This window comes from Dasypus novemcinctus, chromosome 16 (genome assembly GCF_030445035.2).
Source record: "Dasypus novemcinctus isolate mDasNov1 chromosome 16, mDasNov1.1.hap2, whole genome shotgun sequence".
Lineage (NCBI taxonomy): Eukaryota > Metazoa > Chordata > Mammalia > Cingulata > Dasypodidae > Dasypus > Dasypus novemcinctus.
Genome location: NC_080688.1, coordinates 19,651,004 through 19,671,331, shown reverse-complemented (window position 1 = coordinate 19,671,331; position 20,328 = coordinate 19,651,004). Strand labels below are relative to the sequence as shown.

Genomic DNA, 20,328 nt, shown 5'->3' with positions numbered 1-20,328 from the left:
CAACTGGAACGCAACCTCTAAAAACACAGGGTAGGTTTCTTTCTGCATTGTTGATTGGTCAGCACTGTTTCACAGTAGGAGCTTCATAAATATGTATCTGATGAGGTAACAGAGCCTGCCTTCCTGCCTTAGCCTGTCTGCCTTGGTCCCTCTTGGATTAACCTCTTGTTGACCACTTATATTTTTTAATGTAATATATTTTGTGATCTATGTATCTTCAATAAATAACCAATAAAAAATTTTTTTAAATGAGGTTCCCATATACCCCACACCCCACCCCACCCCACTCCTCCTACATCAACAACCTCTTTTGCCATTGTGGCATATTCATTGCATTTGGTGAATACATTCTGGAGCCCTCTTGCACTGCAGGGATAATAGTTTACATTGCAGTTGACACTCTCCCCCACTACATTCAGTGGGTTGTGGCAGGATATACAATGTCCAGCATCTGTCCCTGCAATATCATTTAGGACCACTCCAAGTCCCAAAAATGCACATGCATCAATCTGTTCTTCCTTCTCCCTGTCCTCAGCAACTACCATGGCCACTTTCTTCACATCAATAATAAAATTTCTTCCATTACTAGTCACAATAGTTCTATAGTAGAATACCAGTAAATCCACACTAATTCATATTTTATTCCTCCATCCTGTGGAACCTGGGATGGTGATGTCCACTAAACCTCTGCATCAAGAGGGGACTTAGATCCCACATGGTTGATGGATGTGATTCTCCTGCTTGCAGTTGTAGGCACTCTTGATTCCCTGGTGTGGTGACTGACCATCTTCACCTCCCTGTTAGCTGACCTGGGAAAGTCCAATGAACCAGAGCGTAGGAGTTGCAACTCTGCTGAGGCTCAGGGCCCAGCTGGCACATGGCTAGTCCAGAGATGCAAGTCTCCTGAGTATACACCAATCCCAGTGTCAACCACAGGTTCAATAAAAGTGACAGAAGAGGCATGTGTAGAAAGGTCACATCTGAGTCCAACTCCATCATACTCAGGAACACAAATTCCAGAATGTATCCTCTGGTGTCCAAGAAGGTTTGTACTCCTATTGAAATGTTCCCCACATTCATTACTTTTATTGGACTTCTCTCCTTGGTGGGTAAACGCCTGTTCATTCAAACTTAAATAGTGATGTACAATTTCTTTATGTATATTATATTTAAAATACTGCATTCCAATGTGAAAGCTTTGCTGTTGAGGAGGAAAATAAAAGCTGTTAAAACTTTGTACTCACATTAATGTATTTATTTCCCTATACAGAAATTCTATATTGCTTATTTCTTGTCAATCTCCAGTTAAGGTCTCTGCCATCTTGATTATAATTCTGTGGTGTTTTACACTCCATCAGGAAGAGAAGAGTTCTAGTTTTAGAATCATTCATGAAAGCTCTCTGATATATTTTGAAACCTGAATTATGTCTCAAAAACTTATTAAAAGAGCCAACATTTATGCAAACTTCCTTATTAATGACATAGTTTACAGAACTTTAAGCAAATCCCAAAAGTCCTAACAGCCAAATTTTTGCTGAGACAGTGAGTTTTCTCTCACCTCAGATTACATTCAAGCGATTGCCCTGCCTTTTAAGTTCCCTCCATGCACAGGATTCCAATGCAGAGAACCTCTATGAAAACTACCAGTAACATGCCATTAGGTAAGTGATTATTCCAGATTATTTTCATGGAAAGTATTTCTTAATTTATAAAGACAGCTTCACTCCCTGGAAAGAAGAGATGATAGAGTGGAACTTAGAGAAATAAAAAGGTTTCAATAGAGCATGCGGCACATGCAATTGTATTTTGATACTGGCCATAAGCCCTGGGGACATAGTGAGAAATGATGTTTTCCAAGGCTGACATTTAAAACATAATTTCAAGATTTGAGTAGGAGAAAAATAAAATGAATATGGAAAGGTAAACTGGTATTCAAAGAGGAATTAAAGGGGAACTCTATGAAAGTTTTATCCCAATAAGAAAATGAAGTTTCTTTTATCTGAGGAATGATCAGATCTGAGTAAAGTACAGGATGATAGATAAATCAAGACTGATATACTTGTATAAATATGGCCTCATTTCACTCAACTTCACAATTTTTTTTTCAAAGACATCTCAATGTGATATTACTAAGACTCTGTTCACTCCCTGATCAGACTCTTCTTCATATTGGCACACATATTCCTGGTAGTCAACCTAAACTCGGGCCTTGTGTTATTCCTGTTCCTTCTCTCCACATCCCCTCTTTTTTTCCAACTGGGATATCACATCAGATTAACCTGAATGTTAGAACTAATACTTGGATTTTTAGTTCCCTGTGAGTACAGTGTATGTTCCTCAAGTGTATGGTAACTACTGTCAAAAAAAAATAATCTGAACATTAAAGGGCAGCCCAGAGCAAAGCATCTTGATGACAAAAATGACAGGTCTTAATCTGAGCAGGAAGAATAAATGATCTTTCAACCATAGAAGGATTTCTCTTGTTGCTCCTCCCAATGCCAAAGTTTAAAGGCAAAGTGAAGTTTCCTCAATGTTTTCAACCAGGAAGAAGCAAAGTTGTCAATATAAGGTTAGTTTCACAAAGATCCTAATAAACATGTGCTTCTTCATAAATCTCTGAGTTCTAGATGAAAAAGGACAAAGTCTGATATGTTTACTACTATGACGTATAATTTTAAACTTCTTCCTAGTTCAGACTAGTTGTTTGATAAATGTTAATTTTATGCATTCAATCATTCATTCAAAAACATTCATTGAGTCCCCAGCACTCTTCTGGGTGTTGAAGATGAAGGAACAAGAAAGATAATTTCATGGTCATGTAGTGTAAATTTTAATTGCATCACAACTAGAGGTAAGTGAGAAATAAATAATTGAATAAAAGGCTTTCAGGGAACTATAAGTCCCATGAAAGAAAATGAATGAAAAGAGAATAGATTTCAATGTGGGAAAGTTGTTGTGAATACGTATTGATCTAGTAAATGAAATTTGACAGACTTACCCACAGAGGTCAGAAGACTAATGTTCTCCAACATAACATCTCTGTACAGCATTCTCTGGCAGGTGTCCATCAGCTCCCACTCATCCTTCGTGAAATCATTAGCCAATCCTCCAAGGTCACTGATTCCCAAAACACCATGAATATTCTGTTAAGCCTGAGACATCTCCAACCATACTCTTGGTGGAGGCCTGTATGTACTGATAGCTCAAACTGTGTTTACAGGTTCAGTCAGTTCTTTTCCAACACTCTTCTGGCATTTGCATTTCACACATACTCAGAAATATATAAATGCTCTGAAAACACAATGACTTCATTTTGAAGGAATATCTCATGATGTGTGCTCTCATATATCCAGGACACATCCCAGTAACATTATACTTCTCACTTACAGTCCAGTGATCATAATTTTATTTTAAATTTTTAATCAATTTTATAGACACACATTTAAAAAACATAAAATTCCTCCAAGGTGTACAATCAATGGTATTTGCTATAATCACATAGTTGTTATTTCATCACTTCAATAATTGGTAGATAATTTTCATTATTTCAATAATAAGCACACACACACAATAAAAAAAAAAAAAAAAAGAAACCAAAAAGAAATTTCCTTGCCTTTCAATCTCTCTATGCTTCCACCACTGTACATAGCTGCTGTTTCGGGTTATTCTATCCAAAGTGCATAAACAATGGCTTTTAGTATTATCACAATGTTGTCCTGCGGTCACCCCTCTGGCTGAAGTGTGGTTTGCTGGCCTGGCGGGGGAGCAGCCGCGGCAGGCCAAGCCGCTGCCCCCATAATAGGGTGGCTGGTCGGACTCACCGCCACCCCTGAAGGAAGCTCGGCATGGGCGCAGAGTGCCCTCGGGTCTCCCCTTCTCGGCAGCCATGCTTCCGCGGCCGCCCCTCCTCCCGGATGGCGCCACCTGATGCCTGTGGGGTGGCACCCTTCTTCTTCTTTCTCCCTGCGCAGGCGCAGGGCGGAAAATTCCAGTCTGCCCTTTTCCCCTCCCCCAACAGCAGCAACAGCCAGGCGTGGGCAGAAAAATCCAGTCTGCCCTTTTCCCTTCCCCCGACAGCAGCAACAGCCAGGCGTGGGCGGAAAAATCCAGTCTGCCCTCCACCCCAGCAACAGCAGCCACCAATCCCTAAACCCTGCCCCTTCCCCCAGCAACAGCGACAGCCAATCCCTAACCACCACCCCTCCCCCGTCCAGTACCACCCACTGACCTTTCGCCGGCAACCAATCAGAACAGGGCGTGGCTTCGACCAATCAGCCTTCCCCAGCCCCTATAAAACTGTTGCCTCTCCCTCAGTAAAGTGGACTTGCGTGTTTACCTTGTCTCTGCAGTAGTTCTTCTGCCGTGCACCCTCCAGTCCTGAGAGCCCCCGACAAGGGCCTGGCCTCCCTTGTCCCCAGTTCGTCGCCTGCTTCTCCGGGCGACCCCTTCGTCGCCGGCTTCGCCGGGCGACCCCGTCAGCCGAACCACGCAACCCCTGTGAGACCGATCCCTCGTCTGCTGCCGGACCGACCCCTCGTCCCAAGTGGGACCAACCCCTCATCCCGAGCGGGACCGACCCCTCGTCCAGAGCTGGACCGACCCCTCGTCCGCAGCCAGACCCCACCTCTACCGACCGAGCAAGCCGCTGCAGCTGGCGCCCAACGTGGGGCAAGGCAACTCCACCACAGCCTCACTCCATAACCTGGCGGCCCCCCCCCCCTTTCTTCTCACCGTGGGGCTTCTCTCGTGCAACATTGCTGCTACCTGAGCCTTGGCTACCTCATATGATCCACAGCGGTCTGGGAGAATCGCTGGATGGCTTTCTCCTTCCATGTCAGGGGCTTATACCGACCCGCTATGATTAAGAGGAGCCTTGGATTTCTCGGGAGCGTGCGCTTGCACGTCTGAAGTAATCCTACCACAGCCCTACCCCCTCCTCTCTTCTCACCTTGGGACTTCTCTCGTGCAACATTGCTGCTACCTGAGCCTTGGCTACCTCATATGATCCACGGCGGTCTGGGAGAATCGCTGGATGGCTTTCTCCTTCCATGTCGGGGGCTTATACCGACCCGCTATGATTAAGAGGAGCCTTGGATTTCTCGGGAGCACGCGCTTGCACGTCTGAAGTAACCCTACCACAGCCCTACGCCCCCCTCTCTTCTCACCCCTATCTTTTCGCTCTGCATTGCTGCTCCTGAACCTTGGTGACCTCATATGATCCACGGCGGTCTGGGAGAATCGCTGGATGGCTTTCTCCTTCCATGTCGGGGGCTTATACCGACCCGCTATGATTAAGAGGCGCCAATAAAACTCTCAGGAGCGCGTGCCTGAGCACCTCCACCCCTGCCTTCACCTCTGCCTCCTCCCCTCCACGCTTGCTCCCCTTTGCCTTGCTCCACTGCTCGTCATCCCGCCCTCCCCTCATCGGGGCCTTCTCTTGGCCCGTGACCACCGTCGGAGCCCCACCGGCTCCGACCCCTCGTCTCACCGCGCACCTCGGCTCCCATCGCCGCGCTCTCAAGGTAAGGGCCCCTTTTCTTATCGGCTCCAAAAGGCCATTAGCAATGGGTAACATCCTATCTGCTAAGCAAGCCCCACAAGTTCGGGCCCTCGCCGGTCTCCTAGACACTCACCGGTGTAAGATCTCTTTCAAACAGCTTCAAGTATATTGGGACCTTCTTCTCCCCTTTAATCCGTGGCTTACCACGTGTCAGCTTTGGGACCCGGACACCTATACTCGCCTTATAGATAGGGTCACTTTTGCTGTGGAGCAGGAAGGTAAAAGATTCCCTCCTGGCTTATTACAGGCAACATGAAGTCCACAAGAAATCTTGAAGGGTATAATCTATGATATGCTATATAAAAAAAGATTTAAAAGCAGCTATACCAAGAAAGTAAGAATTATGAGTCAACTGTAAATAAATTATATATTTCTGTTAATGTGTTGTAATTGTTCTGTGTTTGTCTGTCTGTTCGTTCAATGTCAACGTATATTGTGATACCTCCGGATGGTAAATATAAATTACTAGAAATCTTTAAAAGAGCTCTATTCAAATGGCCAAAAATTAAATAAGCGCTTATATTAATACTTAAGTTTATTATATTAATACATAAGTTTAAATGTTAATAAGATATCTACAATTTTTAAAAAAAATTGTAAGTCTTAATTAACAAAATTAACTGTACGTCTTCATAAAAAGTTGTTCTTGCCTAGATTAAAATGAATAACTTATTTTTCTTCACAGGATAATATGAAGAATGTAAAACTTATATGAATATTAAAAAGGTTAAAAGTTTGTAAAAATGCTAACGGAAATGTAATAAGTTTTGCAAAAAGACGTATTTTGTCCTAAAGTAAGATGGCTAATTTTTCATAAACTCTTGAAACTTAATTTGCATGTGGCAAGTGTAAAAGGTATTGTGATAACTTTACGTAAGGGAATGTGCTCTGTAAAGATAAAATTTATCTTCAATAGTTTACATTAAGGTATTAAATGGCTAATTCCAAAAGGTCATTCTTAAATATATATATATAAAACTGAATTGATGATAATAATAATAAAAGGTAATTTTATAACAGGAAAGATTAACAGCAACCAAGCTCCCCTGCCAACTTGCTTTTAGGAAACAGTTTCTAATATTGCATGCTACTAAGTATTTAAAGAAAAGTTATTCTTAAGGAAACAGAAGATGATTTTGTCTTTGCAGCCATTGTCTATTTAGCAACACCCCTCGCTATCGGCCAAGCCACTGTTGCACCGGACGATTGGAACCTTAAACAAAGACTCCTCCTCACTGTCATCTTCCTATCTATCGTTACCATATTTACTGCCCTCATTCTCCTTCGTTTATAAAGCAGTCTCCTACAAACCACAAAGCTTCTGTCTTAAACATACCATTCTCAACCCTATCCTCTAAATGATCTTCTCACTTCCCCCACAGCCTTTAATACTTTATTTCTTCCTCATAACCTTTGCTTTCTTGATAATATTTTCCGCCATCTGTCTAGCCGCTACCGCACCAGAAGATTGGAACCTCGGCCAACGAATTCTACTCTCCATCGCCTTTCTGTTTATTATCCTCTTTTATGCTTTACTCCTTATCTTCCTCCCATAATGACTTCACCAAGCCTCCTCTTGTCCAAAACCATCACCCTTCTTTTCCTCACACTCCCCATTGCACTCACCAACCCCAGCCATCAGCCTTTTAATTGGACAGTAAGCCTCTGGCAGGAAAAAGTAATCCTCTCCTACAATGTCTTCGCTGCCAAGGAGAGATCAACTACCTGCAACGCGCTGTCATCCTGGACTTTTAACAACAGATGGATCTTATAGCCGCCGAGATCAACAAGAATTGGACATTGGCCACCCTTGCTTGCAACGGCAAGATACCGCCCCCTAAATTGTACATTTATATCCCTGTCATACTCACCTCCCTCTTCAGCCCCGCTTCCCTCATTGCTTACTGCCTCTTGGGCCTCGGCTACTTGTTGCTGCTGCCATCCTGGCCCTTATTTGAAAAGAAGGGGGAAATGCGGTCACCCCTCTGGCTGAAGTGTGGTTTGCTGGCCTGGCGGGGGAGCAGCCGCGGCAGGCCAAGCCGCTGCCCCCATAATAGGGTGGCTGGTCGGACTCACTGCCACCCCTGAAGGAAGCTCGGCATGGGCGCAGAGTGCCCTCGGGTCTCCCTTCCTCGGCAGCCATGCTTCCGCGGCCGCCCCTCCTCCCGGATGGCACCACCTGATGCCTGTGGGGTGGCACCCTTCTTCTTCTTTCTCCCTGCGCAGGCGCAGGGCGGAAAATTCCAGTCTGCCCTTTTCCCCTCCCCCAACAGCAGCAACAGCCAGGCGTGGGCAGAAAAATCCAGTCTGCCCTTTTCCCTTCCCCCGACAGCAGCAACAGCCAGGCGTGGGTGGAAAAATCCAGTCTGCCCTCCACCCCAGCAACAGCAGCCACCAATCCCTAAACCCTGCCCCTTCCCCCAGCAACAGCGACAGCCAATCCCTAACCACCACCCCTCCCCCGTCCAGTACCGCCCACTGACCTTTCGCCGGCAACCAATCAGAACAGGGCGTGGCTTCGACCAATCAGCCTTCCTCAGCCCCTATAAAACTGTTGCCTCTCCCTCAGTAAAGTGGACTTGCGTGTTTACCTTGTCTCCGCGGTAGTTCTTCTGCCGTGCGCCCTCCAGTCCTGAGAGCCCCCGACAAGGGCCTGGCCTCCCTTGTCCCCAGTTCATTGCCTGCTTCTCCGGGCGACCCCTTCGTCGCCGGCTTCGCCGGGCGACCCCGTCAGCCGAACCGCGCAACCCCTGTGAGACCGATCCCTCGTCTGCTGCCGGACCGACCCCTCGTCCCAAGTGGGATCGACCCCTCGTCCCGAGCGGGACCAACCCCTCGTCCAGAGCTGGACCGACCCCTTGTCCGCAGCCAGACCCCACCTCTACTGACCGAGCAAGCCGCCGCATTGTCCATTCATAATCTTATAAATTCTAGAATGATATCATTACTCCAAAATGAAAGGTTCCAAACCCCTTAGCATTCCTCCTCAGACCTACATAACAATTTATGTTTCATTTTCATGATTTGATTTACATTTACACTTTATATAAATGGATCATAAAATATGTAACACTCTATATCTGATCTCCTTCACTTAGTAAAATTTTTGTCTAATATTAACATTTGTAGTATTACTTACATTTGTTCAGCTCCAAGTAAAAGTGGTTTTATATATGTAATTCTACCCATATTTATATTTTACATAAAATATTTAGCTCATAATAGGGAATCATACTTTTACTTTTGTGTCTGGTTTGCTTCACTCAACATAATGTCATCCATGTTCATACATGTTGTTACATGCTTCACAACTTCATTTCTTCTTATCACTCCATAATATTGCATTGTGTGTATACTCCATAATTTGTTATCCATTCATCAGTTTATGAACACTAGGATCATTTCCAACTTTTAGTTATCATGAATAATGCTACTATGAACATCACTGTGCAGATATTTATTCATGTCACTGCTCTCAGTTCTTTTGGGTATATACCTAGCAATGGTATTGCCAGATCCAATGTCAAGTCTATATACAACTTCCTTAGGAACTGCCAAACAGTCCTCCACAGTGGCTGTGCCATTCTTCCTTCCCAGCAACAGTGAATAAGTGTTCCTGTCTCTCCACATTCTCTCCAACATTTACAGTTTTCTGACTTTTTAATAACAACCAATAGGTGTGAAAAGACATCTCATTGTAGGTTTTGTTGTTGTTGTATAATTTATTTTTCTTTATTGTCTTTTTTTAAAGATACATAGGTCACAAAAAATGTTACATTAAAAAATATGAGATTCCCCATACTCCACACCCCACACCCCCATTCCTCCCACATCAACAGCCTTTTTCATCATTGTGGCATGTTCGTTGCATTTGGTGAATACATTTTGGAACACTGCTGCACTGCATGGATAATAATAGTGTTGCTGAATATTTTTTTCATGCATTTCTTTGCTATTTGTACTTCTTCTTTGGAGAGTTGTCTTTTCAAGTTTTTTGCCCATTTTTTAATTGGATAGTTTTTCTTTTTACAGTGGAGTTGTATGTTCTCCTTATATACCATTTATATTAAACCCTTATCAGAGTATACACCACAATTTGTTTATCCATTAATCAGTTGATGGGCTCCTGGGTTGTTTCCATCTTTTGGCTATTGTGAGTAACACTTCTATGAAATTGGTTGTGCAGATGTCTCCTTATGTCTCAGTCCTTCTGGATATATACCTAGTAGTTCTAGTGCTGGGTTGAGGGTCAAGTGTATATTCAACTAATTTAGGAAGTGTCAAACAACACTCCACCATGGCTGCAACAATCTACATCCCCACCAAAAGTGTGTAATCTTTGCTATCTCTCCACATCCTCTCCAAACTTACAAGTTTTCTAATGTTTTAATATTGGTCATTCTAATAGGTATGATAGACATTTCATTGTAGTTTTGGTTTGCATTTCCATAATTGATAGATGTTGAACATTTTTTATGTGTTCTTTTGCCATTTGTATTTTTCCTTCAGACAATTGTCTATTCAACTCTTCTGACCCTTCTTTATCAAATAGTTTGCCTTTTCATTGTTTAGGTGTAGTGTCTCTTTATATATCATGGATATTAAATGCTTATTTGCTATGTAATTTCCAAATGTTTTCTCCCATTGAGTAGGCTGCCTTTTCACACTTTTGACAAAGTGTTTAATTTTGAGGAAGTCCCATTTATCTATTTTATCTTTTGTTGTTTGGGTTTTGGGTGTAAGGTTTTGAGGCAGGGCACACGGCCGTTTGGTTAACACAATTGGCAAACTCTGTGCCTTGAGATATCTCGTCTCACACTGAGTGAGTACATGGAGCGGGTAGTCTTTCGCCCCCCTGTCGCTCCCGCCTCCCACGGCTGCCTCCCTTCTCACTTCCCCTGTTCTGCAAGGCCGCAGAGGTTCTGGTTCCCCTCCTCCCACGGCTCGCTCGCATGTGCAGCACCAGACCCTCTCCCCCTTCAGCTCGCAGGCACAACCCCCGACCTCCCCCTGGTCCCCCATAACCAATCAGCAACCTTCCTCCCGTTCACTGCCTTATATGGTAAAACCCTGTACCAGCTATCACCTTAGCCTATATAAGCTCTTGTAACCCTGAATAAATTGGACGTGCGCCATCCGCCTTGCTCTCCGCGGTCGTCCTTCACGTCGCCGTGCGTCCTCAGCTCCTGCTCCGCCACTCCACGGACACTCCGCGCCGGGAGATTTCCACCCGCAAGGTTTAAGAAAGTACTGCCTACCACAAGATCTTGAAGTAGTTGCCCTATATTTTCCTCTTTGAATTTTACAGTTGTCGATTGCATTTTTAGGTCATTGGTCCATTTTGCATTAATTTTTGTATTAAGTGTGAGATAGGGGTCCTTCCTCCTTCTTTCTTTTGGATATGGGTATCCTGTTCTCCCAGCAACTTTTGTTGAATAGACTGTTCTGGCTCAGAGGGAAGGGCTTGACAGACTTGTCAACAATCACTTGAACATAAATGTGAGGGCCTATTTCTGAGTTCTTTTGTTTCCTTTGGTCAATCTGTCTGCTTTTATGGCAGTACAACGCTGCTTTTATCACTGTAGCTAAGTAATTTGCTTTAAAGTCTGAAAATTTGTTCTTTTTGAAGACATTTTTGTCTATTCATGGCCCTTTACCCTTCCAAATAAATTTGATAATTGGCTTTTCCATTTCTACAAAAAAGGTTATGAAGATTTTGGGGGGATTGCATTATATCCGTAAGCCATTTTGAGTAGACTTTACCTCATAATATTTAGTCTTCCAGTCCATAAACACCAAATGTCCTTCCTTTTATTTAAGTCTTCAGTTTCTTTTAGCAATGTTTTGTAGTTTTCTGAATACAAGACTTTCATGTCCTGGGTTAAGTTTATTCCTAAATGGTAGTTTGTTTTAATTGCTATTATAAATGGAATTTTTTTCTGAATTTATTCTCAGACTGATCATCTATAGTGTATAGAAACAATATTGATTTGTGAGTATTAATCTTTTATCCTGCCACTTTGCTGAATTTGTGCATTACTTCTAGTAACTTTGTTGTGGATTTTTCAGGATTCTCTAGATATAGGACAATACTTGCAATGAACTGTAAAAGGTTTAGTTCTTCTTTTCCTAAGTGGGTGCGCTTTCTTTCTTTCTTTAGCCTAATTGCTCTAGCTGGCATTTCTAACACAATATTGAATAACAGTGGTGACAATGGACATCCATGGTTTGTTCCTGATTTCAGCAGGAAAGTTTTCAGTCTTTCATCATTAAGTACAATGCTATTTGTAGGTTTTTCATATATGCACTTTACCATGTTGAGAAAGCTTCCTTCCATTCCTATTTTTGGAGTGCTTTTATCAACAAAGTGTGCTATGTTTTGTGAAAAGCATTTTCTACACTGAGAGGATAATGTGATTTTTCTAATTCGCTTTATTAATAGTTTTTATTACATAAATTGATTTTCATTTGTTGGACCACCCTTGCATACCAGGGATAAAACCCATTTGATTTGGGTACATAATTCTTTTAATGTGCTTTTGAATTTGCTTTGCAAGTGTTTTGTTGAGGAATTCTGCATCTATATTCATTAGAGATATTGGTCTGCAATTTTTTTTCAAATTATCTTTAATTTAGTATTAGCGTGATGTTGGCTTCATAAAATGAGTTTGGTAGCATTATTTCTTGTTCAATTTTTTTAAGATCTTGAAGATTGGTATTAGATTGTCTTTGAATGATCAGTAGAATTCACCTGTGAAGCCAACTTGTGTCCTGGGCTTTTCATCTTTGGGAGGTTTTTGATGACTACTTCACTGTATTTATTTGCGATTGCTTTGTTGAGGTCTTCTATTTCTTCTAGGGTGAGTGTAGATTGTTCATGTGTTTCTAGGAATTTGTCCATCTCGTCTACATTTGTCCATCTCGTCTACATAGTTTTTTGGCATACAGTCGTTGATGGTATCTTCTGATGAGCTCTCTTATTTCTGCTGAGTCAGTGGTAATATACCCCTGTTAGTATTTATTTGCATCTTCTCTTTTATCTTTGTCAGTCTAGCTAAGGATTTGTCAATCTTGATTTTCTCAAAGAATCAACTTTTGGTTTTGATTCTCTCTATTATTTTCTATACTCAATTTCATTTATTTCTGCTCTGATCTTTACTATTTCTTTCCTTCTGCTTGGTTTGGGAATAGTTTGCTGTTCTTTTTCTATTTCCTCCAGGTGTAGATTTAGATCTTCAATTTTAGTTCTTTCTTCTTTTTGAATGTAAGCATTGAGGACTATAAATTTCCCTCTCAACACCGTTTTTGTGGTCTACCATATGTTTTGATATGTTGGGTCTCATTTTCATTCATCTTAAGGTATTTACTGAATTCTCATGCAATTTTTCTTTGACTCACTGATTAAAGGTGTTGTTTAATCTCCATATGTTTATGAATTTTCCATTTTCCTATCCATTATTGATTTACATCTTCATTCCTTGATGATCAGAGAAAGTGTTTTTTACAATATCAGTATTTTTTAATTTATTGAGTCCTTTCTTGTGACTAAACATATCATCTCTCCTGGGGAATGATCCATGAGTATTTGGAATGAATGTATATCTTACTATTTTGGGGTGTGATGCTCTATAAATGTCTATTTGATCTAGTTCACTTGTCATATTATTCAAGCTCTGTTTCTTTATCCTCCTTCCAGATGTCTTCTCCAATATGAGAGTGGTATATTGAATTTCCCAATTATTACTGTAGTGACACTTATTTCTTCCTTCAGTTTTGCCTGTGTGGGCCTCATATATCCTGGGGCTCCCAGGTTCTGTGCATAAATATTTATTTTAGTTATTTCTTCTTGATGGATTACCACTTTTATTGATATATAATGACCTTCTTTGTCCCTTTTAATAGTTTTGCATTTAAAATCTATTTTGTCTGATATTAGTATCACTACTCCAATTTTTTTTGGATTACTATTTGTGTGGAATATCTTTTTTCCAACCTTTCATGTTTAACATGGTTGTGGCCTTATATCTGATATCTCTTGTAGAAAGCAAATAGATGGCTTATATTTTTTATTAGTCTATATCTTTCAATTGGAGAGTTCAAGCCATTAACATTCAATGTTATTACTGTAAATGTATTACTTACATTCATCTATTTTGTCCAGTGATTGTTAGAAATCAACTCTAAACCTACTACTCCTAAAGACAGTGTAGTACTCTGAGAAAATATTTTCTAGTTGACTAAAACACATTTTAATGATTCCAGTTGTTTTCAATTAGGGATAATTTTGACCCACTGGGGACATGTGGCTATGGCAGCAGACATTTTTAGTTGTCACAATGTGGAAGGGTGTGCTACTGGTATCTAGTGGGTAGAGGCCATTAATGCTAATAAAAATTCTACAATACACAGGTAAACCCCTACAACAAAGAACTCTCTAGCCAAAAATGTAAATGTAAGTAGTGCCAAGGCCAAAAAAGCCTGGGCTTAGTCAAACCAGTCAGATGTGTTTATAAGATTAAAGATGCTTCTCACTTTCTTTCAATCAAATATTAAGGCTCAATATCCATCCTTTTGGCTTGTTGTCATAGATGCCCTGGTTTAAAAAGTACTACAAATCTTCTATTTAGATCAAGAAACGTAATAAATCCTATTCAGAACTATTTCCCAAAGCTTACCCTCTGGACCCAATAATTTCTTCCAAAATATTATTCTCCATGATTGAAAATATGTATTTTCAAAGTATTTTTTTTTAAAAGATCTAAACACTGCCCTGGGACCATCAGGAGATGGAAAATAACCTATATTTTTTAATGTTTTTCTAGAAAGTGTAACTAAAATAGAGGACATCTTATATTTCAGTAAAATATATCTTGTGCAAACTATCAAAACTATAACACATATCCACATAGGAATTATCACTCACTACCTTATTTCACACACTATTCTACCCTTATTAACCCTAATGGACTATATTATGAATTTTCATTTCATTGGTGGTAGGCAAAAGTATAAAGCCTGTGCCTTTGCAATCATTTGGAATTATTTAACTCAAATTAAATTAACCACTGATTATAGATATTTTATGTGTTTCTTATTTCCTTAATTTGCTGATCTCAAGTTTAGAAACATTTGAGAATACACAAGTATAATTTTACATAATCACATTTGTGAATTTTACTTCTCAGATAGGAAATTATGCATAATTTGTGCATAATCTTAGTATTTCCCCTTCTCAATGTGGATTCACAATTCATGTGGAATCTCCTTTGTTTCCTTCTCCGTAGTATATATGAATGATTTTGCTCTCTTCAATTATGATATATTATTGTTTTAGATAACTCCAGGAATCAGGAATTCTCTAGGGAGGGTGAAAAATCAGAAGACTTCAAGAACCCAGATTAACTTCAAATTACAAAGTTAAATTGTAATTATTTGCTGTCTACTTTTTGATGGATATTCACTGTATTTCACATCCAAAATTAAGCCACAGTCTGAGTTCTCAATATGGTTTTCTCATTGACACAAACAGAAAATACAAAGCTAAGTAAAAATACTACCTGGTTCTATCGGAAGTGTTTACACATTGTCCTGGGAGAACAAGATGGGGAAATGATTTGTCTTGGAACATCAGGAAAGGTTCTTATAGGGATAAAAATTTGAGAAGTACCTTGAGTTTAGTGGGCTTTCTCCAGGTAGATCAGATTTAAAAGATTTACAGGTATAGAAGGAATCCCTGATCATGTACCTATGAGTTTAAACTGGGATCATTATAAAAAAATCTTGTCAGGATTAGGTAGACAAGATGTCCTTAAGTATTAAGGGACATAAATGATTTCAGAGCTGAGCAGTGACCTGATTTGATGAGTCTTGGACCTCTCTCTGGTTGGTGATTCAGAAAGTGGAATGGAGGTGAGAATCTTGGAAGAGAAAAGAGGAACAGAAAATCTCCTTGGAAACATCAACATAGTACCTGCTAGAGACTTGTCATGAGATGACCTGGAACATATTTTATTTAACGAATCAAATGTTATTAAATTGTCCACAATTTTCACTCACAAACTAAAACCCATATGGGCTTATTATATTTGGAGAATAAAGGCCAAACAAGCAAATAAATGCAGTATTTTAACAATAAAACCTGAAATTTCATTGAGGCTTTAGTAAAATGGATTGATGAATCAATGAATGGATGGATGGATGGATAGGTAAATTAAAATAAATACAATTTATTAGCTGTCTGAATGCTTTAGCTAAAGTGAGATTTATATCATAAATATCAATCGGTGGAGGAAATCAAGAAAAAATTCCATTTACAATAACAAAAGAATCAAATATCTAGGAATAAACTTAACCATGGACACAAAGCACTTGTATTCAGAAAACTACAATGCATTGCTAAAAGAAATCAATGAAGACTTACATAAATGGAATAATATTCCATGTTAATGGATTGGAGGACTAATCTTCATTAAAATGTCTATCCTACCAAAACTGATTTACAGAGCTAATGCAATCCCAATAAAAATTACCACAGCATTTTTTACTGAATTGAAAAAGCCAATTATGAAATTTATTTGAAAGGACAATTTGAATAGCCAAAAACATATTGAAAAAGAAAAACAGAATTGAACTTAAAACTTACTGAACTTAAAGCATGCTACAAAAGTACAGTGGTCACAGTCACATGGTATTGGCAAAAGGATAGATATATTTGAGGTGAGGCAGGCTGAAGTCTGGCTGGCAAGCATAGCCGCGCCCAGTGGGGGATATGCGCAGCCCACCACTCGGGTGTAGGGCGGCTGGAACAGGTGAACTGCCCTCAGCCATGGAACGGGCGCACTGCCCTCGGCCCCGCCCAGGCAACCCACACCGGCTTGCTGATAGCCAGCAGAAGCTGCCTACGCTCACATCCCCCCTCCCGCACTGTCAAGCCGCAGCACAAGCCGCACCATAAAAGGCAAGGAACTAGTCCCTACCAATCACTCCCAGCCCCGTTCCCCTTTCCCGCCGGTGCCGCCCCTTCACCAACCTAGAATCTGCCTCTTCCCCCCACCAACTGCTCGCCACTGCCAATCCAATCCCCCTTTGGCCACAGCCAATCAGTCCCCTGCTCACTCCCCCATAACCCTATATAAACACATGTACTTCCCTTAATAAATTAGACCTGCGTGCTCACCTCGTCTCCGTGGTGGTTTCTCCGCCGCGCGCCCTCCATGCCTAGGAGCCCCCGCAGGAGCCTAGGCCTCTCCTGCCCCGTCATCCACCAGACAGGACGTACCGACCGCAACTGGCGCCCCACGTGGGGCACTGCCCGCCATGAACGGGTAAGGCCCTACTCCGCCTCGCTCCATAACTTGCCGGCCCCTCCCTGCCCATGAACCCTGCTCTTCTTTCCCTTTTCCCCGTCTTTCTCCTTCTCCCGATCATCCTCCTTGCCGTCCTCGCCATATTACACCACTACTGCCCCTCACTTTCGCGCTCGACCGCTCCGACCACCGTCTTTCTCTGCCTCCTTACCTCCCTTCTCATTGCCTTTGTCGTCGCCATTTTCCTTTACCGCTGAGTAGGGTGCCTCCTGCCCGCCACCCTGTCCGAGACCCCCGGTAGCTGCCGCTACCTGATTGCCGTGCTCGCTAGGTAGGGCCCCAACCCTTCCGGCTCCCTAGGCCTAAAATGGGCGGTAGGCTGTCATCTCGCCAAGCGCCCCAAGTCCGTGCCCTTGCCGGACTCTTAGACACCCACAAGTGCAAAGTTTCGGTTCGCCGACTGCAAGTTTATTGGGACCTTCTCCTTCCTTTTAACCCTTGGCTCACAACTTGCCACCTTTGGGACCCCGGTACTTATGAACACCTTATCGACCGGGTCACCAATGCCATGGAGCACAAAGGGAAGCATTTCCCCCCCGGCCTTGTGCCTACGCTGATTACCATCCGCTCCTGCCTCCAGGGCTCTCGCCCCCCCACGTCGCAGGTTCTGTCCTCTCAGTTGCGCGATAAGGAGGGAAAGGCATCTCCCTCTTGCCCCGGGTCTGGCTCCGACTCGGACCAGGACTCTGACGCGGAGTTTCTTGTCGAGCAGCTTAACAACGCGCTCAACCTAGACCCGCCCAAGCAAACCAACCTTAAGCCCCGCCAAGATGGCGAACTTCCTCCTTCTTCCCCGCCAGAAAGGAGGAAGTCGTTTGAGGAGGAACCAGACCCGCCCCATAGGGCAGTGACCTCCCTCTACCCGCCCCTCCCTGTCGAGGGCGGAAGAGCAGGCTGGCCCTCTGACGCTACCAACGCACATGCGTCAGGTCGGCCATTTTATGAGCCCAAGCAGCCATTTTGTGACGCCTTCAGTGCACGCGCGCCTGGTCGGCCATCTTGTGAGTCTGAGTGGCCATTTTGTGCCCCGGCTGGCCCTGCGCCCGCATCCGCTTGGGCGCCCCCCCCGCAGACCCCTGGGCTGGTCCTCTGCCCAATCCCTGGGCACCAATGACAGCCCTCCCTCAGCGCCCCACTACCATGAGCACCAGCCCTTTCACTCCCGCCCCAGCACAGGCACCCCCACCAGCCGGTGGTGCTCCCCTGAGCACCCTACCCCCTCCCATCTCCTGCTTCCCCATGAATGTCACTCCCTCCCTGCAGCGCCCACTTCCCTGGTATCCCCCAACCCGGAGGACATTAGACGCCTTAGAAAGGCAGTCAAGGAAGACGGGTTGGGGAGCACATATGCCATGCAGATGTTGGAAGAGATTTCCACAAACCTCTGCATCCCTTATGACTGGACCTCCTTGGCTCGGGGTATGCTCACCCTCGGCCAGTTTATAGATTGGAGAGGCCACTTTCATGCTGAGGCAGAAAAACAAATTGCAACCAATGCCGCAACCGGCGTACAGATCCTGGCAGACGCCTTCACCGGCTCTGGCCAATTTGGCAACCATGTAGTCTACCAGCGCGCCCCAGCCGGCTTCTGGCTTCAGCTGCACGATATTGCCCTCCGAGCATTTCGCTCATGTTCCGCTATTAAAGCTGACAATTTCACCAAGCTCACACAAGGCAAGGACGAGGAATTCTCTGCCTTCGTCTCCCGCGTCCTCCAAGCCTGTGAGCGCAAAGTCGCAGACCCTCAAGCCCAGACAGCCCTTGCCCGAGAGCTCATCTTGCAAGGCACCAACCCCATCTGTAAGCAGGCCATTGTTCCCATCAGAGAGAAGGCAATTCATGACTGGGTTCTAGCCTGCAGTGGCCTAGATATGCATACTGCCGCGCTCACACAGGCCTTTTCGGCCGCCATGGCGCTGAATGCAGGCTGCTTTAAATGCGGCAATACTGGGCACTTTGCCAGAGAGTGCCCTGAGGCGCCCAGGCTGCCTGCTCCCGCGGCCACTCCCCCCCCACCACTTCCACCTCAGCGGCCACCCCGCCGGGGGCCTCCCACACCCTGCCCCCGTTGTGGCAAGGGTTATCATTGGGCCCGAGACTGCCGCTCTAACAGCACACCTCGCCGCAGCCTTCAAACTCCACCAGGGGCAGGCCTCAGCCCCGCGCCCAAGAGGCACGCCCCCAGCTGATGCCCGGCCCCAAACCATAATGTGGACCGTGCCCGTCTCCCTCGAGAAGCCCCTCCGAAGCTTTAAAATTAACAACCGCTGGTACCAAGGCACGCTCGATTCCAGGGCTGAGGTATCCTGTTTCCCTGCCCACTATGCCACCCAATGGGCAGTCCAAGACGGGCCTTCGGTGGTTGGGGCCACTGGCACGTCCCCCTCTCTCCGAGCCTCTCTCCCTATAGAATGGGAAGATTCCGAGGGACGCCGTGGTACCTTTAAACCGCTATTCCTGACCACCATTGACCAAATACTATGGGGCCGAGATGTTCTAGAGGCCTGCGGAGCTGTCATCACCATGCAGCCCCCCCAATAACTTGCGCCACTGCTCGTTTAACACCTCCTGCACCCACTCCTCTGCAATGGGATACTGAGGAGCCTATCTGGGTGGAGCAGTGGCCTTTACCTTCCCATAAACTTGCCGCCCTCAGAGCGCTCGTAAGTGAGCAACTCAAGGCTGGTCACATTGAACCTTCCACAAGTCCGTACAACTCGCCAGTTTTTGTTATTCAGAAAAAATCCACTGGCAAGTACCGGCTCCTCCACTACCTCCGCGAAATTAACAAGCATATCTTGCCTATGGGGTGGCCCCAACCTGGCCTCCCACACCCCGTAGCCGTTCCATGCCATTTCCACATGGCCACCATTGACATTAAGGACTGCTTTTTCTCTATCCCACTCCATCCGCAGGACTGCCAGCGCTTCGCCTTCACGGTACCCCTCCCTAACCACTCAGGTGCCTCTGATAGATACCACTGGAGGGTACTCCCTCAAGGCATGCGCAACAGCCCTGCCCCCTCCTCACCCAAGGGAGAGGGTTTGCTTGTGTTTTCCCAGATGATGCCCCCCAACCCATCTGGATCCCGGGACGCAACATCTGCCCTGCACCCGCAGACCCAGTGCCTGACAAGGAGGGAACGCCGACGACTGAGGCACCTAACCCACCAGATGACGCGCTTCGTTCTGGACGACCCAATTCCTCCAACAGAAGAACAACTGCTCCTCAATCTCTATCGCCGAGTCTGAGCACAAACTCCCCTCCCGCCTAACCAGCCCATCAACCTTGTAGCCCTACTAATCCTCCTTCTCTCCGCAGCCACCGCCCTGCCCACTTCACGACCCGTGTGGGCTGCAGTCCGTCACCCTCCTGGCTTTCTTTTCCTCACCCCCGAAAGCC

General features: G+C 44.2%; 1 protein-coding gene across 1 annotated transcript; it reads left to right on the top strand.

Annotated features, from left to right (window-relative positions):
* Nucleotides 1-19,134: 19,134 nt before the first annotated feature.
* Nucleotides 19,135-19,467, top strand: LOC139436635 (endogenous retrovirus group K member 10 Pro protein-like). The gene has a single exon (XM_071208390.1). The coding sequence runs from the start codon at nucleotides 19,135-19,137 to the stop codon at nucleotides 19,465-19,467; it is 333 nt and encodes a 110-aa protein (XP_071064491.1).
* The last annotated feature ends 861 nt before the right edge of the window (nucleotides 19,468-20,328 follow it).

What these genes read in the sequence shown, in the direction of transcription:
- LOC139436635 (XM_071208390.1), top strand. Translation starts at nt 19,135, where the DNA reads ATGTGGACCGTGCCCGTCTCCCTCGAGAAGCCCCTCCGAAGCTTTAAA.